This window comes from Ctenopharyngodon idella, chromosome 24, assembly GCF_019924925.1.
Source record: "Ctenopharyngodon idella isolate HZGC_01 chromosome 24, HZGC01, whole genome shotgun sequence".
NCBI lineage: Eukaryota > Metazoa > Chordata > Actinopteri > Cypriniformes > Xenocyprididae > Ctenopharyngodon > Ctenopharyngodon idella.
In genome coordinates, this window is record NC_067243.1 from 20,518,903 (window position 1) to 20,546,775 (window position 27,873).

A 27,873-nucleotide genomic window follows, 5' to 3' on the forward strand; every position below is an offset into this window, starting at 1 on the left:
ACTCAGAATTTCCAACATGCTGCATAAAAGGCTCAAATAGTGACAATATATTGTTATTTTATATTCCTTACACCGGACTGCAGTTTATCCTTAAGAAGGCTGATCCTTAAGCCTCCAATCAAAGTCCAGTGTCAGATAAGATGAGCTCAAAGATATAGAGCACATATTGTTAAACATCATCTGGGTCATTCTGTGAAATGGTTAGTTAGCCTTTTTCGGTTAGATGATGTAATTATTATTTTTTTGCAAGATGTTAAATATTAGACAATTATCAAATATACACTGACATATATACTATACTATAAATCATGAAATATCAGGCAAATAATGCCTTTAAGTGCTAATAAATTGTATTCATTAACATCGTCGCTAAATTAATACATTTTATATGGCTGGGATAAAGGTAACAGGGTTGACAGTTCACAGTGAAAAGATTCGAAACATTTGGAGAATTTTAATGCTAATATATTTTTAAATATATATATATATATATATATATATTTATATTTTTACTTAAAGGAACACTCCACTTTTTTTGAAAATAGGCTAATTTTCCAACTCCCCTAGAGTTAAACAGTTGAGTTTTACAGTTTTCAAGTTCATTCAGCCGATCTCTGGGTCTGGCGGTACCACTTTTAGCATAGCTTAGTTCATCGGCCTAGAAAATCGCAACTTTTCATTTTCTGTCAGTCATAGTACACGATGTAACTACAGAAGAGTCAAGTTTTAAATAGATAAAAATATCTAAACTCTTTGGTCATTTTTGAGCGAGATGCTAACGGTCTAATCAGATTCAATGAACTATGCTAAGCTATGCTAAAAGTGGTACCGCCAGACCCCGAGATCGGCTGAATGGATTCGAAAACGGTAAAACTCAACTGTTTAACTCTAGGGGAGTTGGAAAATGAGCCTATTTTCAAAAAAAGTGGAGTGTTCCTTTAAAGGTATGGTGTGTAAATATTAGCACCATCTAGAGGTGAGGTTGTGAACTGCAACTAACTGCAACTAACGTTTAGGGCTGCTGTAGAAACATACTGGCGCATAATGGTGACTTGTGATGGAGGGGGACCCATGGTGAATGTGATAGAAATGGTTCATTCCAAGGTAATTAAAAACATAACGGTTCATTATGTAAGGTCTTTATGTACCACTGAAAACATAGTTATGTATATTATAATGCATTTCTGTCAATAGATCCTCCCAAATTTTACACATTGCACCTTTTTTAAATAATAAACAAAATCATGGTAACAGGGTTGACATTTTAAGGGAAATTGGGCAATCGAGTCGTAGTTTATTCACACTCATTTCATTCTAAGCCTGTGACTTTTGTTCTGTGGAACATTCCTGAAGAATGTTGAAATGACACGCTGTGATATTAATTGTAACTTAGAATTAGGGTTTGGTTTTTAAGGTTTGTTTCTTGTAATTATGTTATTATCTGTTATTATTATTACTTACTATATTAAGTATTTCACGTGTAACAATGACACTAAAAACAACATAGGATAAAGTGATTAAAAGAGACGACTTTAACCTTTCTTTAAATAGTTAACTTCTTGGAAAAATATAGTTATGAAAAGAATATAATTTCTAGAAAAGTTAATTACTTTAAAAGAGGAAAAATGTGATTGTAACAAGGATGCATAAGAAATCAAATCTTTAAATTATTTACAAATACACTATATCATATATATCACTATATCATATTTAATATCTGTCAAATAATGTATATAAGTGTTAATGATTTGTATATTACAATATCTCAAACTAAATTATCATTTTATATACGTAGGCTCAGGTAACAGACAGTTTTTTTGAAAATTACAATGTGCTTCGTAGAGAATTATGCTAATATCCACGTTTCAGCTATCAATTATTTATATATACAGTATCGTGGTAACAGGGTTGACATATTAAAGGGAAAATTGACATTTAAGTAGTAATTTATTGACTCATGTCGTTCCAGCATGTTAAATGGTGTCAGACAGTAATATTCCGACTTACATTTTCGTTTGTTCTCCTGGGAAGAAAAATAGTCTTGAAGGATTGGAACAACACGAGGAGAAAAGAAAGGCAATTTTCAGATCGTCACCAAAAACTTAATGTAGGATAAGGCGATAAAAAGAGATAAATTAGCCTAGCTTGTATTTAAAGGGTTGATTTCTTGGGATTAAATTGTTTTAATGACAAAGAATAGAATTTATATAATTGTTCATTACTTTAAAAGAGGAATAATATGGTAACAGGGTTGTTTACGCGTTTACAATGTGGAGGTCTTCGCTGATAATGGAAGCGTTGCAGTTTGTCGCGTCGCGAATCATGTAAATTTTGTGGCTGTTTGTCATTATGAATTGCTTCATTTCATAACTATCTGCTCCAGTACATGTCCATCCCTCGAAAACAAAAGCACCGCCTACACTGAACTTATCTAAATGTTGCGCCCTATTAGAAAGTAGGTCTAAGGGAAAGGAATCGGATCACACTACAATGTTTTGGTTTTTTGTAAGTGCTGTTTTACTTTTATTTGCATTGAAATACCGTTATCCTTACTTTATCAAAGAGGCAAACTACATCTATCGATTGGCATTAGTTGGATATCGTATGACAAAATACATCAAATCCAAACCTTTCTATACCTTAGTGGATCGATTTCTGGATTCGGTTCAGAAGAACCCACACAAAGCGTTCATTCGGTTTCAGGATAAAACATACTCGTATGAGCAGTCGGATAAACAGAGTAATAAAATCGCGAGGACTTTTTTAAAACACGCAGATCTTCATGAAGGAGATACAGTTGCGCTGCTGTTTGGAAATGAGCCCATGTTCTTATGGATATGGTTGGCTTTGGCCAAGATCGGATGTTCTACTGCTCTTCTCAATCATAACATCCGGTCCAAATCACTGCTGCACTGTTTCACCTGCTGTGGGGCCAATGTGTTGATAGCTGCTGCAGGTACTGTAACTCTTCCAGTTCAAAGTTTTATTTGTCAAATGCAATCGGTGCTTGATGTACTAAGCTGTTGACTCTGCAATGCCCTTTTTCTGTCTCAACTGTTGGTGACACTATTATTCACTTTTATGTACACAAATGGAAGTATGCCAAATTATTTAGTGACCCAAAACTGTTAACCAAATAAACATTTGTGTTTTTTCTCAACCAGTTTAATGTGGTGCATCCTGAGATGCATTTTTAACAGTACATCAAGTCCTCAAATATGATTGGGTGAGCGGAGAGACAGTCCAACAACACGAGTTGTGTCCCAAATGATGCACTATACACTATGCACATTATAATATGCACTGTGTATGTACTCAATTGTGTAGTGTATGAATTTTATAAGGTTATTTTGTCATTCAACATTGGAGTCTGTTAGCCCCTCCCCCTCCACTATTTAAGGAAAGCTGCGACAGATGAGTGGCTGCGTCTGAAATCGCATACTCTTTTTGAGTGGGTACTTATTTTGAATAATACGTTTTATATCGTATGAATGTGTGAAGTATGAATGTAATCTGGACATACTACATTAACCATGTTGTCATTATCATATGACCTACCAGTGTCAGTTGCGTCGCTCCCGTGGCCTCATGGGATAGTGAAGTGTCCATTGTATGCGCGCTTCAGAATCTCACCGGAAGTATTAGGTCATCCAGGTACTTTTTGCCTACTATTTTATAAGTACTGTGAATTCAGACATACTTCTTTTGTCATAAACTCTTTTTCGCCTACTATATAGTAGGGAAGTATGTGAATTCGGACACAGCCAAGTGTGAAGTGTGCAACATTCATATTTCGTAAACTTTCAAACTTTTTGTAATTTTCATTGTGAACACACTACTCACACTGTTTATATTACAAAAAGGCATAGAATAGTGCATAAGTATGCAAATTGGGACGTACCTTGGAACTTTTCGTCCTCACGCGAAACTCCCAATCATGCAGATTCCCGTTGGAATGTCTGGAAAATGGAATGTATCAAAAATGTAAAAATATGCTATATACACTCCTTTACTGCAACGCTGCAATCCTGCAGATATAAGATTGCGTTATTTTAATTGACCCTTCACCAGGAGTTTGATTGACAGGCGATCTAACTAATCATAATGCCGAATCCGCCATTTTGTCTGACAAAGCGGTCAGGGGAGTTAGCAGATTAACGTTGGTGGACTTGAACTTGAAAAATGGTGTGTACTGACGTCTTTCCGCGATTGAAACAACATTCCTTCTGATGTTCATTCATGTTTATTTGATGCTATAAATGAACTAGTAGGAAGAGATGATCGGCTCAGGAGCCACATGAACTGAGGAGCTATGGCGATCTGTCATGACACATTAAAGAGCCACAAAACGGTATTTGTTGTTTAAATTTCTTTAAAAAATGACAAAATTTTAAATTTGAGACTTTGTTTCATATCAAAAGTAACCTGCTCTGTCTCGTCTGTCGACCTGTTTGCTCCGCGTTGTATTTTTCACTGCATGAGAACATGATGTGTGGCGTGAGATCGGCATGGCTTGTCGGATATAGCAACAGTAACTAAAGGGGACGGGTCTTTGCGAACGGTCAATTCAGATGAAAGGTCAAGTTGTGGCGTATCAATCTTCTATTGGTAACACGTCTTCACATGACTTGGGCCATGGTAGCCAGGTTTTCACAACAAAACCTGCCCAATTGCTACTCAAAACTAGCCCAATCGCGTACCTGTTCTAGGGGGTAAAATCCATTTTTTTGCGGGGTTCCCCTGGCATTTCAGGGGCTAAATATCATGTTATTTGGGGTCGCTTCAACCCGCGGCAACAGTGTAAAAGTAGCCAAATTCCGCGGGAAAATATGTCACTATATGTGCACTTGTGGTCTTGTGGACATACAATGGCCGCTGCGTGCGAATGTCATGTTAAAGGCCCGGGTATACTTCGTTTTCTTCCTTCCGTTTTGAGCACGCAAGTGTAACTAGTCCACTTTTACTTCCAACAAGGGTGACCAAAAAAAACTAACTAATATAATCAGGGAGAAGAAACTTCATAAATCACAAAAAAGATCATTTATTTATACAAATGAAGCAATAAATACAACAAGATACATGTGACAAAAGTTCCTTCCCCCCGCAAAAAAGATATTAACCAGCCAACCCTCTCTGGATCCCAACACAAACCAGCTTCTTTACACAGAACGATTTGAAAGAAAGAATAAAGTAAATTACATAAACAACTCCAAAAATCATATTAAATAAATACAACACTCAAATAATTACACTGCAAACATAAACCTCATGCAAAAGAATAGTTCATGTGTTGTAGAGCATCAATCTGATTTAGGGAATATAAAGGTTGGCTGGCAACACGAGGCTGGGAAGTGATACAAACAAAGAGGAAAAAAAATAAAAAATACAAAAAAAACCCCGCTAGCCAGTCCAGTTCATACAAGAATCATAAACTTTAATTGCGCTGGAGGCATACAGCGCGCACATGCAAGGACGGGCTAGCGAGAAAAACAAAACAAAAACAAACCTAGGAGGAACAGCGATCAACTAAACCTAATATGAAAATAAACAAAAACACAGTTAACAATACTGCACATAATCACATTTTTCTTTAATATCATTAAAAATAATAAAATCAAACCACTTAAATATTATAAATACCCTCTCTGATTACCTGCAACACAGCCACGAACCACGGACTAATATCCGAGATCAAACGAGGACGGGCGTGACCAGCAGCTGCTAAATCCATGATGTTTACACCTACATTAAAAACATCACACCCTTTAGTAAAACACCACTTTGTAGAAATAAACATAGATATTCATTTAGCCTACCTATTCCCCCAAACAGTGTCCATACACAAACCAACACGGAAGCGGTACCAGGCAGCACAATGTTTACACCTGCATTTAAAACATAGCGCCCCGATTTAATAAAGCAAGGCTTTGTGAACATAAAACAAAGTTAAGATCCACTTAGCCTACCTACTCATTCAGACCATATCCGTGCACAAACACCACTACGAGGCAACACGCTTCCACACAAAAGATCGGACCCCATCTCCAGGTACCCTTCTAGGTGCCTGCTTAAAAACCCACCAATTACCTACTTGGCCACGCCCTTTAATAGTCGTAATCACCTCGCCGGCTACACAAGCCTTTTAATGTATACTCCTTTGGCCGTGAGTGCGGAAAGTGAAGACCAAATAAACTTGCTTTTCCCAGGCGCAACACGATAAAAACTCTATTTAATAGGCTTTGTGACCCCCACATCAATATCAGGTGTCACCAATTCGGTACGAGAAGGTGCATCTCTAAACAGTGCAGGAAAACTACGTAAGCGCTTACATAACTCCTGACATTTCACAGGAGAGTGACCAAGAGTGCTCTCCAAATTGTGCAGTGATTCAGAATTTTTTAAACTGATGATTTTTTTAATTAATCCTGTCTCGTGAAATTTTAACAGGAATCTCCTCTTTTCCTCCAACCAAAGATACACACCCCTCTGTAATAAAAGGAGAACAAGAAGAGAGAAAGTCAACAGATTTTTTTGTTCAGTGTCTCTACTTTCAGACAGAACCGGAGCTGCAGGAACAGACGGCTTAACAGGGGAACACATATGGACCGGACAATCCAGTTTCCAGTGGCCTTTCTCACGACAGTAATTGCACGTTTTACTCGGGTCAAATTTTCCCATGAACACACGATCAGGTTTAGGTAGGGAACTTACAAAAGTAGAATACTCAAATCAACAAAAGTGGACTTGTGTGTCAGTACAAAATCATCAGCCAGCACAGCTGCTTCTTCTGGAGTCTTTACATTATGCTTGTATGTATGTATGTAGCTACACGACTCGGAACTGAATTCTTAAATTGTTCCAACACCATCAAATTACCCAAAACTTCCAGTGTTTTAATATCGGCTGCTGTGCATCAAAGCAATTAAAATTCTTTCTTAAATCCCTCGCAAATTCTAGATGGGTTTGCGCCTGCTCTTATTTGTGTGCCCCAAACCAATTAAATGATCATACTTAATGAAAAACAAGGACGAGCCCCCAATTTGTTACAACCTTGTGCGACTTTGTGACATCTTGATTCTTGAGTCTGCGCATAGTGAACAAAGTGGAGCCGCAATATCAAGGTCCCGTCCAGAACCTTGCAGAATCGGTTAATACTGCAGAACAACTTATGTCGGCGTGAAATAAACAGTTCTGGAAATGTAGAAATTAAAGTTAAATCTCTAATCTCCTCCCAAAGATCCAGAAAAAAGTCCCCTGGAGCTTCAGTGACTACTTCGCTCAGAGAAGCTGTCAATCTCAGCTGTCAATCATGACGTCAAAACCCGTGTTTTTATAGCATCAAATAACTAACTAAAAACAAACACTTTAAATAACAGCAGCATGATTAAAAACTGCCTGAAATGACAGAAAGCATCTCTGGAAAAAAAAATATTTGAAGTGTAATTTGACTGACGCGTTTTATGGAGAGGGCGGGGTTTATGACTTATACTGCATCCAGCCACCTGGAGGTGATGGAGACGCTTTGGCTTCACTTTTCAGGACTTGTGTGGCATGCTAGGTTCAGACTGCAACTCATACTGTGTGAGAAGAAAATCTCTAGTGTTGAATTTAGTTAACGCGACAATAACTCATTAACAGTTAAAAAAAATAGCGACGTTAACGCAGGTTCTATTTGAGTCTATGAATCACCCATAGTTCAAGCCCAGGTTGCCAGGTCTGCGTTTTTTCTTGTTTTTTTGTTTTGTTTTTGCTACATCAAACATTTTATAGCGCCTCCCATCCAATAATCACAAAGAGCTTTGTGCTTTGTTACTTCTGAAAGTCTGAAAGTCTCAGTTTTCAAATTCTGTCCATTTTATCAGCTAAATCAAACAATAAATGCCATTTTGACGCTCTTAAATGTGACGTGACAGATAGCGCCTCAGTTCAAGCAGCAGAGTCTTTTCTTCCACATTAATACAAGTTATATCTCAAAAAACATACATGAACATCAAAAGGTATGTTGAAAGATACAATACAACTTACCGGAATGTATCATGCCTTATTTAATCACTTAATCTGTGTTTCAACCGCAGAAAGACGTCAATAAAACAGCTTGTGAACAATGTGTCACTTCACATTTACCTCAGGAATGTTTTCCAATGTTCACAGTTCCTTAGTTATCTATAATAAAAAAAAAAAAACACTAGAGAGGAGCTTATTTACTGTTAATTATCATCCAGTGCTATATTTGTTTTCTGACATGTAAAGTATCCCACTATGGTGTGATAAAACACTCAGTGCTGTGTGAACTGACCAAATGAATCAAACTGAATATATAAACACTCATGCAGAACTGCAGGATGCTGTTGAGGAGGTGCTGCCCGCACTGAGAGAGCAGGGGATCTCTGTCTATATACTGACTGATCATGTGACCTCCGAGGGAATGAAAAGTCTTACAGACAAGATCAAGCTGGCCTCAGATGAGCCTGTTCCTGCAGACCTGAGGGCCAATATTAACTTCAACAGCCCAGCGGTGTACATCTATACGTCAGGCACGACAGGTAAGACTGGAGTCAATGGCCGGCGCATTATTGTACTCTATTTTTGAATGAAGATGATTTTTTCCCAGAGAATGGATAAAAGTGTCAGTAATATGACAAAACCGGGAATTAATAAATGAGTGAAGCAGTGGATTTAATGAGCCGTATCCCCTGCAGGTCTTCCAAAGGCAGCAGTGATCACTCATCGGAGGTTGTGGGCCATAGCCTTCTTCCAGTTCATTTGTGGTGTGAAGTCTGATGATGTGGTGTACGTCTGCCTTCCCTTGTATCACAGTGCTGGCTTTGGCGTTGGGTTTGGAGGTGCTATTGAAAGAGGTATGAAATTCTTATTTTTTGCTTTTATAATTTGTGTTGGTAATCCAGATACCTCATCATTGATAAGATAAAAACAATACAGTATTCCAGTGTTTTGTGACAAATGCAACTGGATGTCTTTAGAGATAAATGTATATGTGTGTGTGCTTTTGTTTTGTTTTGCCTTACTTTTTTTTGGTTTTGTATTTAGGAGCCACTGTTGTCCTGAAGAGCAAATTTTCTTCCTCCCAGTTCTGGGATGACTGCAGAAAGTATAATATCACTGTGATACAGTATATTGGAGAAACAATACGCTACCTCTGCAATACACCAAAGGTATTCAAGCATTTAAGAAGCCAAATAGCACACATGATAACAGAAGCGTCATCTACAGTACTTTGAAAGGAAGATGTGCTGGTTCGCACACTGATGTATGTAGGCTAGAGTGGGGTAAGCTGTGCCACTTTATATTTAAAGGGATAGTTCACCCAAAAATGAAAATTTGATGTTTATCTGCTTACCTCCAGGGCATCCAAGATGTAGGTGACTTTGTTTCTTCAGTAGAACACAAATTATGATTTTTAACTCCAACCGTTGCGGTCTGTCAGTCATACAATGCATGTCAATGGGAACACCATCTATAAGAGTCAAAAAAACATGCACAGACAAATCCAAATTAAACCCTGGGGCTCGTGACGACACATTGATGTCCTAAGACACGAAATGATCGGTTTGTGCGAGAAACCGAACAGTATTTATATCATTTTTTATATCAGAAGTGATGTCTCGCGCTTATACTTCAATGAGTGTGAGAGATCACTTCCGTTGTCAGAGCGCGTTTTCAGACCTCACACACCGGATGCTCAAGGCAGTTGGACATAGTGGTGTATTAGAGGTAAAAAATTATATAAATACTGTTCGGTTTCTCGCACAAACCGATCGTTTCGTGTCTTAGGACATCAATGTGTCGTCACGAGCCGCAGGGTTTAATTTGGATTTGTCTGTGCATGTTTTTTTGACTCTTATAGATGGAGTTCCCATTGACATGTATTATACGACTGACAGACCATAACGGTTGGAGTTAAAAATCATCATTTGTGTTCTACTAGTTCTAACTAGGAAAGTAATGCATTATCTTTAAATGTACAAAAAATATCTGAGTTACTTTTTCAAATAAGTAACGCAAGTTACTTTGTTTTCACATTTATTGACTGACTCCTCTCCTGTTTCCATGTTGAGAGAAATAAAGTGTAGATGTGTTGTCTGAGTAGACATGATGGTTATTGTAGTTCTAGACTAAATGTGAGCATGCATTTACTCATCTCACTTGTACAAACAGATTCAGTGTTTCTCACAGTGAATAAAAACAGTGAAATGCAAATTCAGAATATTATGCAAACCTGCAATAATTAAATATGTTAACCCCTTAGCATTCATGTAGAATTTGCCTAAAATGCCTAAAAAAAAAAAAAAAAAAAAAAAAAAAAAACCCATACCCAAATTAAATTGCATGCTGTTCTTGAATCATTTGGAGTATATGCATGGTTTTGGTCTACACTTTATACACTTTATGTATTTAATACACTTTATGTATTTAATCTCACTTTATTAATCAATGTCTTGGTTGCTGACCTCCGATGATCTAATTAAACCATACCAATAAGCAAAAATGACTTTAGTTAAATATTTTTTCCCCCTCTTTTTTTATTTTTTTACTTTATTGATTGAGTGTTGAAATTTCTTCTCCTGTATCCTATTCTTCTTTAAAGGGGTGGTTCACTGTTTTTTTTTCTAAGCTTGTGTTTATGGGTCACAGTTTAACATGTCTTAATGCTTTGTTTTTAAAAAAAACGCTGTATTTTTCATATATTTTACCTTTATTCTACACCGCTGTTTCCCTTCTCCTAAAAATGCTCTGTTGAGTTCCTGGTTTTATGAAGAACCTCCCTCAGAAATGGACTGCAATGGACTAAGATTGGTTAGCTGGCCCCGTGTATTGTGATTCGCTGTCCGGAATACGTTGTCACGATCCACGTTGTCCGGAAACGCCACGCCCCTTACCATTACGGGCAAACGTTGCATGTGCTTCAGTCAAAGTCCAGTCTTTGCTTCGGTGGAAATGTAAATAATTCCATCAATTTTGCCCTATCAATTTGAGCCCGAATCAGACCCAGATAGCAGTAATGATGAAGAGGGTCAAGCAGAACCTCTGCAAGCACGGCTTTTAATGGATGTTAAGTATTTTTGTGTCAGTGTTTAGATATGCTGTCACTTGTAAATGTTACTGCTGCCCCATAGTGTTCTGATTAAAGCTTTACTGTAGCTGAATATATTTTTATAGCATTTTTGTAAAGGTATTGTTTAATTTATAGCATGAACGAGCATGTGGGTAAACACAACATAAAAGCCGAATAAAAGCTGATAACAGAAACACCAACAGAAGTTCGCTGGTGTGATTACATAGAAGTTTGTTGGTGTTTGTAGGCGTTTGTTGAAGTATGAAATAGAATTTAGCTAAATGGCTAGCGAAGCCAAACCGCGTTGGTCTTTGTTTACGTCCCAGAAACAATATAACTTTATAAAAAAAATAAAACATACGTACAGTTTGGGGCCCATAAACAGCAGCTTCTGCTTTTAAAGTGGGAACTGCTTCATCTTTCAGTAATAGCCTTTGTGTAAATCCAGCATTGAACTCGATTCTGGAAGCTGTCTTCCGTAAAATGTGCAGCTAAATTAGCATAATAATTGTCAGGAACAGAATTAAACATACATTTTAAACATTGTTCCTGAAGTCCAGCGTCCCTAAGAAGAAGACTTGTATGCACGTGACATGGCCTCTTCCACTTTTTTTGCGTGTTCCCGGGGACAGTGTTTATGTTAATTGCAGGGTTTATGATGTCACCAACCCGGGAAGAAGCTCGTTGTAGTTCAAACCGGTTGTTTTTGTAGGCATTAAACTGCCATAACTTTAAAAGACAATATCTCAGTTTGCATTGAACTTACAGTGCTGTAACTTTGCAGATACTGTTTATGCTCAAGCAGCAACATTCCACACTAACTAAAGTTAAGAAAGTGAAATCACAATGAACCACCCCTTTAATCCAGACTGCCAGCACAGCTGAAAGGTTTGTTTGAGCTGCGCCCTCTACTGTACAGGAGTAAATATGTATTTCCTTCAGCCTGAGGCGTATTCAGTTCACTTTTGGTGTGAAAGGGGCTCGACATTTGCCAAAAATAGAACTTGTTTTTTATTATTATAAAAACAATCAATCAAGCCCAGCCCAGGTGAGAAAAAGTAACGCAAAAGTAACGTAACATTACTTTCCATAAAAAGTAACTAAGTAACTTGCAGTTACTTTTTTACAGAGTAACGCAATATTGTAATGCATTACTTTTAAAAGTAACTTTCCTCCAACACTGACCATGGAATATGTAGCAGGGATGAAATTTCGTGAACTGACTTATTGCAATCACAGTACCACACTTGAATTCACTGAGCTCTGCAGAATGATATAATTTTTTCACAAATGTTTGTAAATGCAGGCTGCATGGCTAGGTGTCAGTAATTAAGAGGTGTGCCCCAATACTTTTGTCAAATAGTTTTTACTGTATCAATTTTTTTGATCAAAAATTATTTCTTAAATCTTACCGATTTTGGACAGTAGTGTGATGAATCATTACCACAAGGAATAAGTGAACAATTTACTTCAAATAAAAATATGAACTTTAAAAACGTTTTAAATTTTTAAAAAAATATTTATTTCTGTCAATTTTCAACATCTTGATCTTTCTAAAAAAAAAAAAAAAAAAATACATAAAATGTATTAAGATACATTTCGCACCGGAGGAGCCTTTTCATAGTTCCTAGAACTATTGGCTGAAGTACCCGGATTTTGCCGTGTTCACACCGCAGGAACAAGGAACGATTTTAGTTCTAGGAACTCCTTTTGGAGGAACTAAATTAGCTCCTACTTCAGAGTAGGGTCTAAACCAGCACTATAGGAACTATCAGTGACGTAAGTGTATGTTGATTGGTCAAATGCATGTCAAACACCGGCACCCGGCATTTTTAAAAAGCCGCGTAAACATATTTTCTTCACAAACATGGAAAACAGCGATAACGGCATTTACCTGTTGTTGTGAGTTGTGTTCTTTTCTCCACCTCGATGATATGTAACACTGAAAGTTGTCATAGGAGATATCGTCTCTAACCCCACTTTTTGCTTTTTCAGTCGCTTAAATCTCCGTTATCACGAAACCCACGACACACAACAAACACAGCTTCGATCACGGCATCCTCCATCCACCGTTTTTTATCATTTGTAAATGCCGCGCTTAAAGATGCAACTTCAGAGTTACTATTCCCAGAGCGAATTCAACCAGGAACATGGCCCTGGGGAGAAATCAATTCCTAGTATCCTAGTGGCTAGTTCCTAGAACTATTTGTTGCAAAAGCCCCTAAAGACTTGTTGCAAAAATGTAAGACAGTTGCAAAAATGTTGGTGGCGCATTTTACCCCACCCTCCGCTCCACTGTCTGCAGTGCTCTGTTTGCTGTGCATAATGGTCTGTTTCTCATCTTTGTTCTCACAAGCGTGTTAGTGACCATGTACACAATGTTAGAATGGCCATTGGGAATGGGATCAGGCCAGAGGTCTGGAGGACGTTCATAAGCAGATTCGGTCATGTTGACATCAAAGAATTCTACGGCTCAACCGAAGGAAACTTGGGCTTTTTGAACTACGCTGGAAAAATTGGGGCCGTCGGTAGAGTGAATTCTTTTCAGAAGGTAGACTTAACTAGTCAGTCAATGCCCTCTTTACTCTTTTACTAGCAATTCATCAAGTTGGCTTTTCATTTCTCATTTTGTAGAGAAATTAGCTTTTCTAACATTTGTCTGAATGTTGTTTCAGAAAGTGTTTCCATATTCATTGGTTAAGTTTGACCAGGAACAAGAGGAACCTGTAAGAAATGCAAATGGATTTTGCGTAGAAGTAGCTAAAGGCAAGTAAAATAGTTCATTTTAATGAACAATTCTTCTGAAGAAGCATGTTTGTAAAGAATGCGTCATTGACTCTAAGCTGTAATACAGGTGAGACAGGTCTACTAGTATCACAGATTACCCAGAAGGCCCAGTTTTCTGGATATGCCAGGGATCCGAAACAGACAGAGAAGAAGAAACTCTACAATGTGTTTGAGAAGGGAGACATTTACTTCAACTCTGGAGATCTGTTCAGGACAGATCATGAAAACTTCATCTACTTCCAGGATCGGGTGGGCGACACTTTTAGGTGAATAAACGCTATAAATAAAGTTTTTTTTTTTATGTACTTTAAAACTAGTTTATACTTTAAAGTTACATGATCAAAAGGCCGAATTGAAATTAAATGCATGGTTGTGTTGTTCTCAGATGGAAAGGTGAGAACGTTTCCACAAATGAAGTGTCGGACATCTTGACTATGGCGACGAGTATTGAGGAAGCAAATGTATACGGCATTACAGTTCCAGGTTTAATGCTATTCCACTTCATAAACCAGAAATCATCCAGATGACAGTCATAATATAGGTTAATATTTCTTATAACCTGACACGCTTGATCTTTTGTTGAATTCGAAGGGTATGAAGGGAGGATAGGAATGGCTACCATCACTTTGAAGAAAGACCATCAGTTTGAGTGCAATGGCATTTTTAGTCACGTGACCACTTACCTCCCCTCTTATGCCAGACCACGTTTCATAAGGATCCAGGTAACATCATAATGCAAAGCATGCTTCAAATAAGCTCTTTCTCTTTAGGTATTGTCAATATATTTATGTACTATTTCATATTTCCAAATGCACCACAATCCAAGTCAATGTGTTTCTCATTGCAGGACAGTTTGGCTGTAACTTGCACCTTCAAACAGCTGAAAGGGAAGTTGGTAGAGGAGGGCTTCAACCCTGCTGCAATCACCGACCCTCTGTTTATTTTAGATGAGACGGTGACAAGCTACAGACCTCTGACACATGACATATATCAGTCAATATTGGACGGTCACTTCAGATTGTGAAGAGCAGGATTTGCTCTTTATGATATGTTATAAATTATATTGAGAGAAATCAAATCTTTTATTTGTTCAGACCCCTAAATCTACATTTACACTTAGAGATCACAATTAACACAAAAAATGTTGCAATTATATTGTAGTTTTGTATGTACAATGGCAATGTTAAGACAAATTATTTTGCTTATTTGAAAACTCCTGAAGAAGCTTTCACATATGCTTTCATTTTATATCACACTATTCTGACAATATTGTTTAAAAATATAATACAATTTTAAAAACTACCTCATTGTCAGTCTGAAAAGTGTCTTTCTAAGAATTTGATACTTTCCCCTCTAGTCTGCAGTGAACAAATAGTTTCGTAAGAGTTTGCTGCTGTAAGATGATTGGTTCCCACAGAAACCCTCCTGCACTCATGTCTCAAAGGCTGAATTGGATGAGGGTTGCCAAATTGTGAGTTTAAAATACTCCCGCATGTATTGCATTTTGAGTGGAAAGTTGAATTAGAAAAAAATAAATAATTTGACAAATGTTTCAGTATTTTATACCTGTTGTTTCAACCTTTTTCTAGGTTCCATTTTAAATGCAATTATCAATATTTATTTGTACAATATTTGATTTATTTTGTTTGATTCATTTGGTTTATTATGTGTATTTATGTGTAGTATTTGAACAAACAATATTGAAATTCATCTAAATACTCAGAAACTCCATAATACCACAGACAAAGTCATGGTCTTTGAATAATTTGAATATAAGCACACATAATAAGTTTCTATAATATAATTACCTACTTAATATGTAATTATTTAGTGGAACTGCGTGAAATTACGCACTTTTTCATTGATACTTATTTTTTTCAACAAAAACAACAAGATTTCACTATGTAATGTGGGGAGCTAGATAAGCAAGTGTTTCTTAACTGGGGCCCAGGGCCCACTATAGAGTACAACAGTTGGTTAACAGAAGTATTAATTTTCTCCATATAGAAATTGATTTTTAACAATATGTTATAAACCTTTTAAGAGGTTGTTAATCAATAGCATTTGCTTCTGTTGAAGCCGTCAGCCCGCATAATTTCAACTTTAGTAGTCTTTAACAGCGGAATTTGTGGTGAAAAACTACATTACCCATGATGCTGTACAGAAAACGCACCAAAAGAGCTCTGCACACCCCCATCAAGCACTGCAAATTAAGTCTCTCTATGCTCTCAAAATAATTAAATATTTCTATATATATACATATTTTGCAATGAACAACTTTTTTTTATATTTCTCCATCATTTTTAATTTGATTATGCTGTTCGCAATGCTTCATGGAATTGTAGTTCTTTTCCTTACTAAAGCTGTTAAGTACTCAGTCTTGTACCTTTGTGTTTTTGTCTGATTTTCAAAAACTTTTTTGCTTCCAATCAAAGGTTGTAGTGTTGTTATTCACCTCGTAGCTGATTGAACTGGTTCATGGCTTATAATGCTTTAACAAAGACTTTTTTGAAATCCCTATGGGAGAAATGACTGGAAAAAAACTTGTCATTACAAATTGGGTCCTCCCTCGAAATCAGGTCTCCCCAAACTGTCAGTTAATGATTATTCTAAGTATATACGAATTATATTAATTTAAAATAAGTGCAAATACAGTGTTATGTGAAAGTTTGGGAACCCCTTGCAGAATCTGTGAAAATGTGAATAATTTTAACAAAATAATTTTATTTATTTTTTATTTAGTACTGTCCTGAGTAAGATATTTTACATAAAAGATGTTTACATATAGTCCAAAGACAAAAAAAATAGCTGAATTTATTAAAATAACCCCGTTCAAAAGTTTATGAACCATTATTAAAAGTTTATAGAACCAGTACTAAATAAAAAAATAACATGCATTTTGTATGATCTCTCTTATCTTGTTAAAATTTTTCACATTTACACAGATTCTGCAATGGGTTCACAAACTTTCGCATAACACTGTATGTGTATAAACTAAACTATCAGGCTAATTGGGAATCTGTATGCTATATACTAGTGCATAAGCTAACTAATACAGACATAAATACTCATAACATAGTTGAAACAGCATTTATCATAACATGATTTTGTAGGAATTGTAAACAGGCGCTAAAGAGAGTACCTATTAAAAGCAATTTGAACTAATGGGATCGCATGGGGTCCTAATGGAGACCCATATTTCGAAGGGGAACCAATTTGTCACAACACTGGAGCCAATGTCGCTGAAAAAGTAAGCGGGCACTAAAGCACTCTATAGCATTCTATACCTCAAAATGTCTTTTTCAATATAATAATTTATTTTATATAATTAAAAAATGACTAAATCTGCTAGAAAAATAAATGAAATAAAATAATGTGACATTATATTTGTTACTCTGGAGAAAAATCTAGAATCGAGTGCAATTTTGCATACAACCTTGGCTAACAAAATTAACACATTTTAAATTTGTCCCCTCAAGAAAATTGTCAGCTGAACTAAAATATAGTTTGAAAAATTCTTTATTATTATTATTATTTATGTTTGTAAACAGATTCTGGGAATAAGAAATTTGCCTGTACACACTGTACACTGTACGATGAATGTCTCTGCAGCAACAATTTCTACATCTGGAAAATGTATGTGGCATCAAGAAAAAAAAAATGTATGTTACATATTTTGTTTTCAAACTAATTTAACAAATTAACTACAAAAACTTTTAATTGCGATTAATTAGGCATATTTTAATGTATTGACCTAGTCTATTTTATTAAAACGTGCGGAAACAACCCCATTTGTTATCTAAATGCCAGTGTTAATCATTAAAGGTGCAATATGTATGATTTTCTGTCCGCTAGAGGTCGCTAGAGGCCTATTCAAAACAAAGGCGTAGCTTGATGACACCAAGTTTGAGTGTGGAATCTTGGGACATGTGGTCTTCACATCACTGCCGGTGGAAAATAATCGGGATAGGACTTGGGAAGAAATCATGTTCATGGATGCGATTATTAACATTACTGTAGTATGAAGTAGAGCAGGACCGAGTGTTGTGGGAGCTGAACGAGGCCGCTGGAGCGAATGCACAACACACACCGCGAGGAGCGGAACTTTTATTATGCCACAGTCGCCGGCGCTGCTTCCGCTTTTCCGGTCATGAGTATGAGGTAACACAGCGCTGTTTATTAGATACATTTAAGTGTGTTGAAAATGATGTTATAACGTTACTCTGTGCGTTCGCTCGGCGGCTGCTGTGAGACACTTGTTACACACTGCAGTAAGATAGATCGATTTTAGAATATCATATTAAATGCTGGATGGCTTGTGTTGATAAATGGCATGCAATTAATTTTAAAACGTATTGTATGATGGAGAAAATTCTGTATTACTGTTACTAAAAATAAAGCTGATTATGCTATGTTAGCTACTTCACAAAATAGTGTTTTTCTCTGAGGCATGGTAAAGCATGGTACTCGCAAAAAATCAAGAAAATTAGATTTAAACAATAAGATTAAACGTGTTGAGCTATATAACAATAATTAGTTTTCCGTCTGTAACCAAACAGTTGTTCCCTTGTCTATTAAAACATGTAATATATTAAAGCCTCTTTGGTGTTTCCATGGTTTCTCCAAAATAAAACCGGAAACCGAGGCAAACACGGGTATGACGCAACTGACAGGCGACTCCTCACACGTCCCGGAGCCTTGGTTAAAATTGCAATTTTCCCACGATTTACAAATAGTTGGAAACATTTGGGATATTGTAAGTACTCAGGTGAAAAAAAAAATATAACACTGGCCTAGTGGTTTTCGGATATTTTACTGCAAAATTCTTACATATTGCACCTTTAATGCACCGAGTTAATGAAGGATCTGGCAACCCGACGAGCCTCTCGAGTCGGGGGTGGATCAGAATAATATAATCTCTCTCTGGAGCCCCAAAAGGGCTGAACTTGCATTTAGAGAATGTGGCCCATGAATTTAAAGACTGTGGAAGTAGTGTCAGGCTATGGCATATAGTTAATCTCAAAACCTAGTATTGTACAAACTCTAGTAAACATGTATGTGTGGATAACTCTCCTCGCGGGCTTGGCTCTTCTTCTCCCCGCGCTGCTGAAAACTTTCTTCCCATATTTTTTCCAGGACTGCGTGTATATGTACAGAGCGCTTGGATTTGGGATCCGACTAAACATATACAAAATTAAAACTCCATTCTATAGTATTGTGGACTGTTTTTTGGAAGCAGTGAAGAAACACCCGCGGAAAGCGTTTATTCATTTCGAGGGGAAGACTTACTCTTATGAGGAGGTGGATAAGGAGAGTAACAAAGTCGCGGATGCGCTTCGCTCGGTGGCTGCGCTCAAAGAAGGGGACACGGTCGCGCTTTTCCTGGGGAACGAGCCCTGTTTCGTGTGGACCTGGCTCGGCCTGGCCAAGCTGGGCTGTCCCGCTGCACTCCTGAACTTTAATATCAGATCCAAATCACTCCTTCACTGCTTCTCCTGCTGCGGCGCGAACGTGCTCATAGCAGCTGCTGGTGAGATATATATATACAGTATACACTTGTCAGTAGAGTGCCTATACATGGATGTATAGTCTATATATACGTATAGTATAGATATACAGGGCTACTGTAGCAGTGGAATGTCATGTTGCGAAGCCTTGGCACTGATTCCCAACCGTTCTCTAAATGTTTACCTACTTATGAGAAGTACTTTGTTTTTTTAAACATATAAAACAGAAGTTATGACTCAAATGTCTCGAACATTCACAGTACTTCCATGTTGAAAAATAAGGTGGATAATATGAGTTAAAATGAGCACATTAATGAAGTGGTACTTGAGCCCTACTTAATGGGGTTAAGGGTACATGAGACAAAAGTTTGAGAAACACTGGAGGATTCAAGCTGTGCATGTGAAAACAGGCCAGCTTCTTTGGGAACAGATATTTGGAAGTATATTCGCAATCGTGCTTGTGTTGAGTTTTTCAGTTTGTTTCTTTTGCAGAGCTTCGTGATGCTGTTGAGGAGATTTTGCCGGCACTGAAAGAAAAGGGGATAACTGTGTACCTCCTGTCAGATGAGTGCACTACCGACGGCATTCAGTGTATTGGTCAGGCGATCGCTAAGGCTTCAGACAAACCTCTGTCCCCGTCTCTCAGGTCCAATATCCATATCAGGAGTACAGCACTGTATATCTACACTTCTGGCACTACAGGTATCTGTCAAGGGTTATGTAATATTTATTGTTATATTCAATTCAATAGATTACCAAATCAGGCCGATACTGCTCATAAAAAAATGCTAAAATTAGGTGATATGCTATGTCACGGATATATGACTCTCTATGTGCTGTAAAAATGATATGCGTCCCTAAATAACACTGGTATTCTGGTCCATGTAGGTCTTCCTAAGGCAGCATATGTGACCCATGAGAGGGTCTGGGCTTCGTCATTCATCCAGGGTGTTTGTGGAGTGACGTCTGAGGACATATTCTACATCAATCTGCCTTTGTATCACAGCGCTGGGTTCCTCATCGGACTCATTGGATCCATTGAAAGAGGTATAATATATTATTTGATATGCTACATTATATATTTAGAAACGCTCATCTGGTTTTATATTACAAATTCAAAATTTTTCCAGGAAACACTGTTGTTTTGCGGAGAAAGTTTTCCGCCTCTCAGTTCTGGGATGACTGCAGGAAGTACAACATAACTGTGATGCAGTATATTGGTGAAACACTGCGCTACCTCTGCAATACGCCAAAGGTAAAAACACGTGTATCATGTTTTATAAGTGTGTTTTATCCATTGTCTGCAATAGCGGCCTTTGCTACGTTTCACCCATTTTCATCACTTGCACTCGAAAAAGAGCCTTGCCCCCCTCCATCATGCAGCGCACACACACCAGGTTGGGAAATTAATGGGGGCTTGGGACAAAAATGCCACCAAAATGAATAAAAATGCTCCCAAAAACCAAGATATGATGCAAAAAAGTTTTGTTTTTAATATTTATAAGCAATATCACATGAACAAAAGTTCTGTTTTCCTGAATATCAGCACATTTGCAAATTGTATACAATTCAATAAACAATACGTCAAAGGCTATTAGTTGACTTACATTTTAGACTTAATATTGTCTGTTTTTCCTATATTTTGCCAACTAAAATAGTTCTAAACAGTAGAGCCATTGCACATCTCTGAGCAACACAGTTTCAGTTTCATTACTGAATGAATCCGTGTTTTTGAGCGAATCATTCCAATGAATGACTTGACGACTCACTGGGTGCTTCTCGTTTCTTATTTGTGCATCCTCGTTTCCTTTCCTCGCATCTTAGCTCCACCCCCTTAGGATGCGAGAATTGAGATGCCCATAAAGATGGCTGAGTTCGATTGGTGTCCGGGTCACGTGCTAGAGGACGGAGGAGCGAAGAAATGAGGATGCATCAATTTGAGTATTGAGAAGCATCCACTCACTTCTGCCAAAGACTATAGATATTGAAAGACGGTTCACTCCTATTAGTTATAAATAGGAATGCGCAATATGGCGGAATACGTCCCGCCTTCAAAGTAAAAGAGCCAATCGCTGATTGATAAAGTCATTGCGTCACTAGCTGCTGTTAGATGCTCCGGTTCCCATAGAAACCTTTAACGCTATTTGAGCATATAAACGACATTTCATGTCAGATTTTGTTGCTGATTTGAAATATGTTATTTAATAGTGAGTTTGCCAAGCAGTTTTTGAGATTTCAGGATTCCCCCATTCAAATTGATAGGACTTTGTCTTGGATGCCCGAAATAGCTGCCTGGAGACTTTCAAATATGGCCGCCGAGTGAACAGACTTTCCTCGAAAGGGACTTTGCTTCTGCGATGTCCCTGAATGAATCAGCCATTTTGAATGAATCGTTTGACTGAATGATTCAATGACCAAAGCCCGGAACACACCAAGCTGACGCTGACGAACTAGTGGCGACGAAAGCAGACTGCGGGGTTAGCTCACGTCGGCAGAGTCTGGGGCCAAAGTTGGCCTGACACACCAAACCAATACTCTACACCTGACGGCCAAGTAGCACGTCCGTTCTGCACCTGCGAAAGAAGAGCTGTACCAGCAGGTGACAGTAGCTGAACAACCAATCAGAATGATCCGATGGCCCGATGGACCGACGAGCTCCGACTCCGATTCAACATGTCGAATCAGCCGAAAAAAAGCCGTCGAGGACCAACTTCAGCCAACGGTGCGGAACACACTGAGAAAACTTAGTCGGCCGATGAACAAAAACTGCCCGACGGCCGACCGTCGGCTTGGTGTGTTCCGGCCTTTACTTATTAAGTCTGACTGTTTCTTTGAAACAGTCTTCCGAATTGCAAAGGCCGGCTTTGATTGTCTCTTGTCAATATTGTAGAGGTGTATGAAGCACAGCTCACAGAATTCACTTTCAAACCAAGCCTTCAAATTAGTAGTGTAACGGATCACAAAACTCATGGTTCGGATCATATTACGGTTTTCGAGTCACGGATCAGATCATTTTTCGAATCAGCAAAAAATAAATAAATAAAATACAAATAAAAATGGGGGGTTTTAAGACAAATGTAACTTTGCTTAACATTTAACTTAAAAATCACTTTAAGTACTTTGATACCACAGCAAAAACTCCTAACTAATAAAGTTCAAACATCATTAAAAACAAGTGAACAGACAGTAAATATAAGAATAAGGTGAATTCAGGGTGATTGGGACACTTTTTGCCATTCAACCTGAATTCACCCTGCACGAATTAAAATATAGATAAATACTATAGAACAGTTACAAATAAAGTTAGGTCTAAGAGTAGTATTCATGTACAGAAATGTAATAATATAATTGTAATTGCACTGCATGCATAGTGTTCACTGTACAACCTAAATATACATTAATCATTGTTAAAATTGTTTGACAAATAATGAGTTATTTTTAGGCTACTGTCACTAAATGGAACCAATGTACGATGCACGACGAATACACGGAACCAATATGATGAAACACATCCGATTTCTTTCTCAAGTTATCTCAACTGTTTTAGGTTCACTTAAGACTTTATAACCGATAGTATACAAGAATACTTGTCGAGACGGGGATTTTGAGATCTTTTTTTGTGTATGTGTCCGTTCAAGCTCGAGGAGTCGCGAAACAGAGCTCGATTATGTGTTCGCGCGCCATCTGAAAGGCGCCTCTGTGAGCGCGCGTGCGCACAGAAAACAACGTGCGATTGCGAAATTTGCCTCTTCTTGCAGTTGAATTGTTTAAAAACGCGTGTGTGTTACAAACACGTGCAAATAATCACTATATAGTGGCTAAATGCAGTTAATCCGCGAATCACATGCGTTCCGAACCGTGGGGCCTGGTTCGTACGGATCACCGCGATCCTTTACACCCCTAACTTACTTCAAATGCATATGACCAACTGGAACCCTTTGAACAATGACATTGTGACTGCACCAGAATGCATTGCCACCAAAACTCCTAGTTAGAGAAACAACATAATTTAAAATTGACTATTTTATTCAGTATTTGTGTAAACTCTGTATTTTATGCTTGTTAGAGTATCAAGTTGTTATCTTAGCAACATGCTAACCAACTGCCAATCGTCGAATTTCCAGTCATCCAAGATGGTGGACAGAGAGGAGGAAAAATGACGATTATAAATGTTTCATTTAATACTGAATAATACTGATAAAAACAAATATACTAAAAGCTATGTATTTGTATACTCATTAAGGTACATTCACATTAGCAGAATTTCACCAAAAATCACAAAAAAAAAAGTCCATTGCCAATAGTGTAGCAGTGTATGAAGCACAGTTTCAAACCAAAAAGCTTTCTGTTGGTCATTGTGGCAAATTCAAGTGAACCCATAGTAAAATCTGCTGGCGAAATTCCAGATCACATGGATTTACTCAAGGAATCAATTGCGGATGGAGTTTCCTACATTTACACTCATGAATTCGGCGGAAGCTTTTATCCAAAGTGACTTCCAAGGTATATAGTGCATTTTATCAGTGCATTCCCTGGGAATCGAACTCATGTCCTTGGTGTTGTTAGCATCATGCTGTACTCTTTGAGCTACAGGAAGGAACTTCCAGTGTATTGGAGCACTGTTTGTGTGCTCTGGTACATAGGTAAAGTGTTCAAATTCAACTCCCTTGGTTTTGGACAGAGCTATTGTGTTGGAAAGCTTTGAGGCAGTGCAAAGATTAAACCACAAACTAGGTTGTTCTGTGTTTCCGCTTCGCAGAAAGACAATGACCGAGACCACAAGGTGAAGATCGCCATTGGTAATGGTGTACGAGCAGACGTCTGGAAAGAGTTCCTGAACCGTTTCGGACGCATTCATATTGGGGAGCTCTATGCTGCTACAGAGGGAAATGTCGGCTTCATCAATTACACCGATAAAGTGGGAGTGGTTGGTCGTATCAATATTCTCAGCAAGGTAAAAGTGGCAACACGTGTTTCTTAGCATTGACAAAGGAATCTTTGTGCAAAGTCAGCTTGATTGCCATTGTTTTCCACAGGTGTTTTTCCCCTTTGCCCTCATCAAGTTTGACATTGAGAAGGAAGAACCCGTGAGGAACGCTGAGGGTCTATGTATCCCGGTCGAAAGAGGTAGGTCAGGTGCTAGTTTTGTGGTTTTTGTGGTATAATTCATTTTATTGCCATGTGGCGTCAGTAAAAATAGTACAATATGTTTGTTTAGTCTAGTATTTGAGCTTTTGAGACTTCCATTGACCTTTTGTTAGGAATAACATTGTCATAAAAAGTTAATGTTTAACATGTTACATGTGCATCTTTAACTCTACAGTTGTTGATATTAAATTTTTCATAGATGAGGTGGGCCTTCTGGTCGGGAAAATCACGAAACACACCCCTTTTGTCGGCTACGCTGGGAACAAGCAGCAGACCGAGAAGAAGAGACTCAGTGATGTGTTTGTGAAAGGAGATCTGTATTTCAACAGCGGAGATCTGCTGAGGATCGACCATGAAAACTTTGTGTACTTTCAGGATCGAGTTGGAGACACGTTCAGGTGGCGAGCTTGAGCTGAAGCATCTGTGAAGTACATTTGCACACTTCTTGGAGTTTCAAGCATTGCCTTGACATTTGTTATTGCAGGTGGAAAGGCGAGAATGTGGCTACAACTGAGGTGGCAGATATTCTCACAATGGTGGACTGCATCGAGGAGGCCAATGTGTATGGAGTCAAAGTTGAAGGTAAATGTTATCATTTGCATATAACCTAGAGCTGCATGATTAATCGTAAAAAGATTGCGATCTCGATCCAAACACCCACGTTATCTTATATTGTTAATGACAACAATTCGCCAGTGTCTATTAAACCTTTGACAAAATCACACTGGAACATTCAAATCTGTGTTTGAATAAGCCAGAGAGAGCAGTTTTTAACTACACTGTAGTTATTTCTGTGTTACAAATATTCAAATTATCACAGAAGTATTGAGATAAAGGTTTAAATTTTGGATATAAACACTGATGTCCACCTTTTGAAACTAACTTGGTGCTTCAAATAACGGTTGTATCAATTACATCTTACGCCACTAGGTGGCGACAAGTTACTGTTAAAAAAATGTATTTGTCATTGAGTCATTTATTCAAAAGATTCGTTCAAAAACACTGATTCATCCAGTAATGAAACAAGTATTAAAGGGTTAGTTCACCCAAATATGAAATTTCTGTCATTAATTACTCACCCGTGTGTCGTTCCACACCCGTAATGGTGCGTTCACACCAGACGCGAATGAAGCGTTAAGCGCGAGTGGTTTACATGTTAAGTCAATGCAAAGACGCGAATAGACATCCTGCGGCGCGAATGACGCGTTTCGTGCGAATTGAGCGTTTGACGCGCGTAACCCGTGATTCGCGCGAATCGCCCGAGTTGAAAAATCTGAACTTTGGCGAATATTCGCGCCGCGTTAACCAATCAGGAGCTTGCTCTAGTAGTGACGTGATTACGACGTAGCGAACGGAGGCAGAAATCCGAAACAACAATGGAGGACAAAATCATCGTCGCTGTACAATACATCTTTGTACTTTTATAGAAACAGGAATAAAAAGGATCTTGCTTGGAAGAAAGTGAGTGAGGAGGTCGGACAATCTGGTAAGTTGTAAAAAACGCTCTTTACTCAATTTGAGCTATATATATATATACACACATATTGAGACTACAAGCTAGCTAAAGCCGGCTAATTGAGCTTATTTGCTGTATTTTACAACTACTTTCCCGCTGACGAGTTGATGTGTTTATTTAGAGGAAGTGTGCAGAAACGAGACGAGCCGCCTGGCAGAAGTGCCTCTCATGGCGCGAATTCGCGTCTGTTGTGAAGTGAATTTCACGCGCGAATGAAGCGAGTAAACTCAAAATGTTCAAGCGTCCAACTACACGCGAATAGCGCGATTTATTCGCGCAAGTCACATCTGGTGTGAATGCCACATAAGAGCTTCGCTCATCTTCAGAACACAAATTAAGATATTTTTGATGAAATCCGAGTTTTTTATTTTTATTTTTATCCCCCATAGAAAGCAATGTAATTACCACATTCAAGGTCCAGAAAAGTACTAAAGACATTGTTAAAATAGTCAACGTGACTACAGTGGTTTAACCTTAATGTTATGAAGTGATGAGAATACTTTTTGTGCGCCAAAACAAAAAAATAACCCGAACCTGGAAGCACTGAACGTAAACAGCATAAAAGAATGACACAGGAGAGAGATATTGTTGAATAAAGTCATTATTTTTTGTTTTGCCACACAAAAAGTTCTCTCGTCACTTCATAAAATTAAGGTTGAACCACTGTAGTCACACGAACTGTCTTTAGTAGCTTTCTGGACCTTGAATGTGATAATTTAGTTGCTTTCTATGGGGGATATCTTAATTTGTATTCTGAAGATGAACGAAGATCTTACGGGTGTGGAACGACATGAGGGTGAGTAATTAATGACAGAATTTTCATTTTTGGGTGAACTAACCCTTTAATGAGTCATTGAATTCATTAATAAGTCAATCAAATTAATTAAACATTTTTCCAGCAATTAGAGTCTAGTAAATTACGTTATTTTGTTTAGTTGTAGCCTATATTCAGAATCGTGGGATAATCAAAACATTTCAAAACCATGATTTGAAATGAAAAGGGTTAGGGATCGAATGGATTTCATGATGCTTAATTCCATTGATGGTAGTTGAGTGATTATCATTGATGATGGTGTCAAGTGATGATGAGTCATTAAAATCCTAACAATTCTCATCCATATTAAAATCTATCGTATCTTCAGGCCATGAAGGAAGGATTGGAATGGCAGCTGTGAAACTGAAAGAGGGTAAAGAGTTTGACTGCGTCACCACTTGCAGTGTTTTGGCGAATTATCTTCCAGTGTACGCCAGACCTCGATTCATCCGAATTCAGGTACGACATCTTACCTATATGTATATTCCCACGGATCTGCTAGTAGACGCCGTCCTCTCCAGTCTCGACTTCGCTCTGTGATACTCAGCAAAGGCAAATTTATCTTTCAGAATTCCTTGGAAATCACAGGAACTTTCAAGATGAAAAAGGTGAAGCTGGTGGAGGAAGGCTTTGACCCAACCTTAATACAAGATCCTCTCTATTTCCTGGATCTGACGCAAAAGAAATACATTCCATTCTCTCAGGAAATTTATAACTCGATCATGTCGCATGACATTAAGCTGTAATAATAACCATAAAATAAGCTAACGGTACCATTTTGAAATCTACTAACCAGTAGTTGCCCACTAATCTCAGGGAAAACAAGTGATTACGGTGAATGATTTTAACCTTTACAGACCAGCACAGTCAACTGTTTTACATTAGTTTACTTCATAAAATGCATAAATGTGCCTTATCTCTTAACCTTGTTAATAATGTACATTTATAAATGTCTGCTAACATGTAATAAAAGTTAATTAGTATCTAATAAGATTGTGTTACACTAAATATTCACAACTTTAGTCAG

At 37.8% G+C, this 27,873-nt stretch overlaps 2 protein-coding genes across 2 annotated transcripts; both read left to right on the top strand.

Moving 5' to 3' along the window:
• The first annotated feature begins 2,433 nt into the window (after positions 1 to 2,433).
• slc27a2b (solute carrier family 27 member 2b) lies at positions 2,434 to 16,246 on the top strand. Its single transcript, XM_051885090.1, has 10 exons — positions 2,434 to 2,956; positions 8,334 to 8,543; positions 8,700 to 8,858; positions 9,049 to 9,173; positions 13,431 to 13,625; positions 13,750 to 13,840; positions 13,929 to 14,127; positions 14,247 to 14,344; positions 14,453 to 14,583; positions 14,709 to 16,246. Exons 1-10 carry the CDS (start codon positions 2,491 to 2,493, stop codon positions 14,883 to 14,885), a joined length of 1,851 nt encoding a protein of 616 aa, XP_051741050.1. The 5' UTR covers positions 2,434 to 2,490; the 3' UTR covers positions 14,886 to 16,246.
• A 2,518-nt stretch (positions 16,247 to 18,764) lies between these two features.
• zgc:101540 (hsFATP2a_ACSVL_like domain-containing protein) lies at positions 18,765 to 27,854 on the top strand. The gene is made up of 10 exons (XM_051885089.1): positions 18,765 to 19,391; positions 19,861 to 20,070; positions 20,257 to 20,415; positions 20,499 to 20,623; positions 24,128 to 24,322; positions 24,405 to 24,495; positions 24,716 to 24,914; positions 25,001 to 25,098; positions 27,175 to 27,305; positions 27,416 to 27,854. The coding sequence occupies exons 1-10, from the start codon at positions 18,914 to 18,916 to the stop codon at positions 27,590 to 27,592; spliced, it is 1,863 nt and encodes a 620-aa protein (XP_051741049.1). The 5' UTR covers positions 18,765 to 18,913; the 3' UTR covers positions 27,593 to 27,854.
• The last annotated feature ends 19 nt before the right edge of the window (positions 27,855 to 27,873 follow it).